Below are 6,750 nucleotides of genomic sequence, written 5' to 3'. Positions count from 1 at the left end.
TAACACTTTAAAAGTTAGTTTGAATGGTTCTGAAAATAATTAATGTCATGGTTCTAGTCTGGCTTTTAATTTGCATCCGTATACATTGCTAGTCAAATACGAGAATTCATAAAAATGGCTTTAATCGCTTCCGAAGAGTAATTTCAATTCGCTTTAGTAATAAATGTTAATATTTACAATAGAAAATAGGGAATCTCAAAGAAAGACAAAACTCCATAAAATTGATATTAAACAATGTTTTATAAACAAAGAAAAAATTATACACACATAAATATTAACTATATAATTTTGATATTTTATTTTAATTTTTATATTTTAACTATAATTTTGTCATTGATAAAATGTTAACACTAAGAAAATTATATTAAATATTGTCGATATATGTAACTGATTAGCAGACAATGTTGTATATGTACACATTAAACATATTATAAAAATAATCCATTAATCACTTCGTGCGAGTTTACCGTACAAAATGCATCGCCCTCGTTGTATTTTGCATTTTGATCGAATCGAAATTTAGCAGAGCAGTCTGTTCGCGCGGTTTCGTTAACAACGAGTTATAAAACCAGATTGACAGATTAATTATCAAATTCATACTAATTTACGCGAACACCGCTGTTAATTCATGCATATTTATTGAATGAATATGCGGATTAACGGCGGCATGCGGCAATTTTGTGATGAAAAGATTGATTTTCATTACATTTTCAATTCTTTTTCCATCTTGATATGTGACAATACTTATATATATATATCTATTTAATAATTCAATTTAACTGGTGTGAAAGATAATTGCAGTCTACAATATCACCAATATTGACGATATTTCGATTGGTTGGCCATCATTCATCATTCTTTTCCTTAGAGTAGTACCTACTGTAAAAAATTATTTTTGTATATAAATATTTCCTGTACATTTTATCTTATACATTGACGTATTTTTAAATAACTAAGATAAGAAGTAATAGAAATGCAATTTTATTTAAACAGTTACTATAATTATACGTAAAAAATATTTAATACAAAACGATTTTGTGGAACTAATCAAGATAATATTGTATATGATATATATTTTTATAATATGCAGAAAGAGGTACTTACTAATATAGCATTGTCGGAACTAGTACAATCATGACGAAGAACATATTGCAAACCATGACAGTCGATAGGATCTCCGCGTCGTTCATTGCAGTTTTTGTTATATTTTGTGTTGCTGTGATCTCCTGTATGAATAAATATAACAAATAAATATAAAAAAATTAAAAATAACATGAAAGTAGATATGCATATGCAAAAATATTGATATGGAAAACTGCTACAATGTACGTGAAAAATATTGCCTGTTTCGTGTATACATCAATCATGTACATAAAAATGATATATAGGTTTTATGAAAGATTCATTATATTAGAAATGCACTCATTTTCGATCTTCTCATATTCGTAAGAAAATTTGTCTCGTCATTTCCAATCAGAATTATATTATTACTTGTGTTTATTTTTGCTGTTCTTACTTTTTTTAAATCTAAGAAATTATAAATTCAACCTTTGAATGCAAAGATATTATTCATGGTAATCACGATGGCGAGATTTTTATATTTATATATTATGATAAAAGGATTTGCTATATATCATGTTATACATCAAAACCACATATTTTTTGTAAAAATGTAGCAATTCTGATCAAAATCTATTTTCCGTTTGTGTATTACTAATACACGATGACTAACATAAAAATGCAAATAATCCGCTGATAATACTAATATATTAATTTTAATGACAGATTCTTTGACCAATTTGCAATCGAGTTTTTCTTAGCAAAAATGTTGAAGAGATTATTATAAAAGTGTGTTTTTACAATATTTATTACAATATAAATAATATATATTATAACTAAATTTCTCAAATAAAAATTGAAATCTATGTAAAATTAGATTGAAGAAGTTTGGTGACTTTCTGAAGTTCAGTTCTAAAATTTTTTTAATTGCTTATAATTTAAAAATCATTGTAGTTTAAAAAATTATATTAAGGAAAAGTTGTCTCTCTCTTTTTTAATAATCTGTTATTGAAATAATATTATATATTTGGTGAGTTTTAAAATATTTTGTATGATATATAAGAGATATATACGAGACAGATGAGATTTTTTTTTTTTCATCGGAGCTTTAAATAAAAATAACTCACGCATATATATACGGCATGGAAATGCGGTTAATTAGTTTGGTTAATTAGTTGCGGTTAATTTCACTCAATTCTGCATTGATTTTGTGCAAACCAGTACGACTGAATAGAATTCTCAACACGCGTTTTGCAAGAAGGCGTTAATCCTTTAAGTATTGATGACACAATGAAACTTTATAATTTAGTTTTGAATGCATGTTCCCTCGAGCGCGACCTTCTCTTCTATACCTCCTGCTCTCTTTTCGCGTTTTTGTAGTCTCATCATAAAGCTCACTCTTTGTTCTATTCAACTGAATACAGGAAAACTGATAAAACAAATAAAACTGAGAAATTTTTATAGTAATATTTGGAATATGATAAATAGCCAAAATATGAGTATGTAGAAGCTAATATTTAACGTGATATATATTACACCTAAAACATAAAAATTTATTGGAACACTATTGTAGAGAATCTTTTATATAAGCTTTGTTTTTCCTTTTTAGTCGTTTAATATTTGGAAAAATCAACGGGGAATTAATTAAAGGAAAGAAAGCTAAATCTTTTGCCGCCGAGTGTTTAAATGGTCGCTTGTCCTAGTAAATTCTTTAAGTTACAAGGAAGGAAATAGTGGACGGGGAAGGTAAAAAGCACTTTTATAAGCATTATAAACGAAATGAAAGATGAGAGTGCGAAGTACTTACAACGGTGTTACTTGACTTTTATGCAACTACGATACAGTAATCGAGGGGATTTGTATTAAGAAATTAAATATATTTATAGAGATAAAGATACAATTTGACTGTTTAAGATTATCTCATGTATCATGATATAATGCATTATGTAATAATATTACAAATTTATCTTAAAATAATGCATTTTTTATATTTTCACAATTTGATACAGTCTCCTGTCTTTTTAGTAAACTTTTAGCAAATTTGAAACATTATCTTTCAAAGGTAAAATGTTGGATTTTATTATAATGTGCGCTTGAAATGTGTTTTCATACATTCAACCTTTCACATCGAAATATCATAGATATTATCGCTCGCAGTTCAATAAACATTGGTACATATATCAGAATCATCTTCAATGTTATTGTATATGTCATCTCAGTATTATATAACAGTATCTTTATCTCTCTTTTCTAAAAAAATAATTAATTATAATTATCAATACGTTTATTTTACTTTTATAAAACAGAATTTGTAATTATAAGTATATTTGTAGAATGTATAAAATTTTGTTTAAAAAATTTGAGATGTGTGTGTGTGTGTGTGTGTGTGTGTGTGTGTGTGTGTGTGTGTGTGTGTGTGTGTGTGTGTGTGTGTGTGTGTGTGTGTGTGTGTGTGTGTGTGTGTGTGTGTGTGTGTGTGTGTGTGTGTGTGTGTGTGTGTGTGTGTGTGTGTGTGTGTGTGTGTGTGTGTGTGTGTGTGTGTGTGTGTGTGTGTGTGTGTGTGTGTGTGTGTGTGTGTGTGTGTGTGTGTGTGTGTGTGTGTGTGTGTGTGTGTGTGTGTGTGTGTGTGTGTGTGTGTGTGTGTGTGTGTGTGTGTGTGTGTGTGTGTGTGTGTGTGTGTGTGTGTGTGTGTGTGTGTGTGTGTGTGTGTGTGTGTGTGTGTGTGTGTGTGTGTGTGTGTGTGTGTGTGTGTGTGTGTGTGTGTGTGTGTGTGTGTGTGTGTGTGTGTGTGTGTGTGTGTGTGTGTGTGTGTGTGTGTGTGTGTGTGTGTGTGTGTGTGTGTGTGTGTGTGTGTGTGTGTGTGTGTGTGTGTGTGTGTGTGTGTGTGTGTGTGTGTGTGTGTGTGTGTGTGTGTGTGTGTGTGTGTGTGTGTGTGTGTGTGTGTGTGTGTGTGTGTGTGTGTGTGTGTGTGTGTGTGTGTGTGTGTGTGTGTGTGTGTGTGTGTGTGTGTGTGTGTGTGTGTGTGTGTGTGTGTGTGTGTGTGTGTGTGTGTGTGTGTGTGTGTGTGTGTGTGTGTGTGTGTGTGTGTGTGTGTGTGTGTGTGTGTGTGTGTGTGTGTGTGTGTGTGTGTGTGTGTGTGTGTGTGTGTGTGTGTGTGTGTGTGTGTGTGTGTGTGTGTGTGTGTGTGTGTGTGTGTGTGTGTGTGTGTGTGTGTGTGTGTGTGTGTGTGTGTGTGTGTGTGTGTGTGTGTGTGTGTGTGTGTGTGTGTGTGTGTGTGACACAATACTTCTTTATTTGCTATATAAATTTGTAATATTTTATGATATTTTATGTGTAATTTTATCGACTATATTAACAAACTAAAATTTTTGCATGCACCAAAATTAATCTTGATTTAAAATTAATAAATTCGAACCTGAAAAGTTGATCTCTTCTTGCTTATCGTCTATTTATTAAAAATTGAAATTAATTAATACTGCATACTAAACAAAAAAAAAAATCTAAAATTAAACTTCTTCTGCAATTCCATTATGCGAAACTTGATCTATTTCCGTCTAATCTACTTGCCAATTTAGTATAACTAATTGCCGACGCTTGAAATTCGCATCTAGTTGACTGAGGCAGGAGATCGAGGTTGTTCATGTCAGACAGGAAATCGAGCGACTTGTCTTTCGATCCTCATTAAAACTTTTGTCGACAGCATCGTCCTTCCGAGAAACTGCTTATTGTTTAACTTAGCTCGTTATCATTATTTGACCCGAATATGCAATATCGGCCACGTGAACGGGTTAATCGCGCGACAACTGCGCGCATCGACTTTGCACCACGCCTGTCGCTAAACTTTACGACCTAACGCAAGAGAGAATACTTATGCAGTCAATGAAAATGTGCAAACTTTCCTCTTAAGCACGCGCTCAATGCCGAAAATCTAGGCGAAATAACTACAAGCCCCAATTTCGACTTTCCCTTGGAATCGCTAATCTCTTAACACCATCTGGTTATTTGACTAATTATTTTGAAGTCAATTTAATTTAAGCGTAGGATAGATTTTAAAATATTACTCGCTAAAGTTTTTGCATATATATATATAATACAATTTTTTAATCTTACAGAGAATATTATAATAATTTAGGATATGAAATACATGATTATCCATAAAATTTATTTGATTTAATGAATGGAAGAGGAGTTATCTCGCGCATAGCGATAGTCGACTTTTACAAATTGAAAATTCTCTCATAATTATTTTATAAAAATTTCTTACATACACGTAATGTTTATATCACACATTAAAGACTTTTTATGTAAGCTTAAAAATTAAATAACATTTTATATTTTCCAACATGAAATTATCAAATATGTTATCTTTTGTCGCATATTACAGAGAATATTATAATAATTTAGGATATGAAATACATGATTATCCATAAAATTTATTTGATTTAATGAATGGAAGAGGAGTTATCTCGCGCATAGCGATAGTCGAGTTTTACAGTTAGAATATTAAAGCTTAACGAGCACATACCTCTTCGATTATTTGCACGTAGCAGTGACAGTAAAGGACGCAGAAGAGCAATATCAGCAGTAGATTTTGCGGAAACATTTTTGTTGTCAATGCTGCGAATGACGGAGTATGGCGCACTTTTACCTGCGTTGTAGCATTATCTGCTTTAGTCGACTCATAGCGAAGATAATGCGTACGATTGACGGATTGTCGGCCTTTATCGCTTGTATTACAATCCTGTAAGCTTATCTTATCTTCCACATTGAACGTGTAGCAACTACGTATGCTCTAAGCACAGATGCGATCAGTTGTGATTAAACATATATTTATTTTCGAAGATTTGAAACTCTAATATTTCTAATTTTTTTCAAAAACTTTTGTTTACAAAGTAGATTAGAGAGTATATCGCACTAGTTTTGATCGTCACTTTGTACGCCCGAATGTACAACCGCCATGTTTGTTATTTTCCTCATGTTGGAGCAAAACCGGGTGCCTACACACTTCATATAATGAAAAGAGAAAAAACTGTCATTCTGATTTCGTCTTTCTACAAAAAGCAGTTGAAAATGGAGACTGCCACTCAGAACAAGAAACCACTAAAATAAAGCTTTTTGAGACCCCTAAAATTAAAAAATTAAATAAGAAAGTCCTGCAGCAATATAGAGCAAGAGGATGTCTTTATTTGTGATTTTTGTTTATAGAATACATTTTTGTATTGTATTTTGATTAAAATGAATAAAGATTTCGTAATTGCACAGTGTTTATATGTTTTCAAATAGGTACCCGATTTTACCCTATCTGTAGGACAAAACTGTGTATTTTGACTTCTTCAAAAAATTCTGTTATCCTTGGTAACCAAATATTTTTTTCAGCAACTAGCCTCATTTTCTCATAGTTCAAGATCTATTAAAAACTATTAACGGTCAGTAGAATATTTTAATAAATTAAATATATTACGTATATGCGATTATTTTGTATGTGTCTGATTTAATCTTCTTTATTTTTGTCTTGAGATATATACATATCAAAGATTTTTAAATTATTTTATCTATTTTATTTATCTATTATAGATTCTGTATTTGTATAACAAGTTCTTAATTCAATTTATCAAACTAGCTTTAATTGATGCTCGTTCAAGCCACGAGATTATCCGTTGAATATCGATTATATCGATGTAGCGCAAGCCC

At 31.2% G+C, this 6,750-nt stretch overlaps 1 protein-coding gene across 1 annotated transcript; it reads right to left on the bottom strand.

The window, feature by feature from the left end:
* Positions 1–224: 224 nt before the first annotated feature.
* On the bottom strand, positions 225–6,018 carry LOC115242946. The gene is made up of 4 exons (XM_029819572.1): positions 6,010–6,018; positions 5,585–5,851; positions 1,105–1,226; positions 225–879 (listed from the first exon to the last, which is right to left on the bottom strand). The coding sequence occupies exons 1-4, from the start codon at positions 6,016–6,018 to the stop codon at positions 846–848; spliced, it is 432 nt and encodes a 143-aa protein (XP_029675432.1). The 3' UTR covers positions 225–845.
* Between the last annotated feature and the right edge of the window lie 732 nt (positions 6,019–6,750).

The sequence above is a fragment of the Formica exsecta genome, unplaced genomic scaffold (assembly GCF_003651465.1).
Source record: "Formica exsecta isolate Colony F162 unplaced genomic scaffold, ASM365146v1 scaffold661, whole genome shotgun sequence".
In the NCBI taxonomy this organism is placed as follows: domain Eukaryota; kingdom Metazoa; phylum Arthropoda; class Insecta; order Hymenoptera; family Formicidae; genus Formica; species Formica exsecta.
This window is presented reverse-complemented; position numbering and strand designations above follow the sequence as displayed.

Coding starts and splice junctions, on each gene's coding strand:
- LOC115242946 (XM_029819572.1), bottom strand. Junction 1,227..5,584: donor ACGTGCAAATAATCGAAGAG/GTATGTGCTCGT, acceptor TTATTCATACAG/GAGATCACAGCAACACAAAA. Junction 880..1,104: donor GTTCCGACAATGCTATATTA/GTAAGTACCTCT, acceptor AATTTTTTACAG/TAGGTACTACTCTAAGGAAA.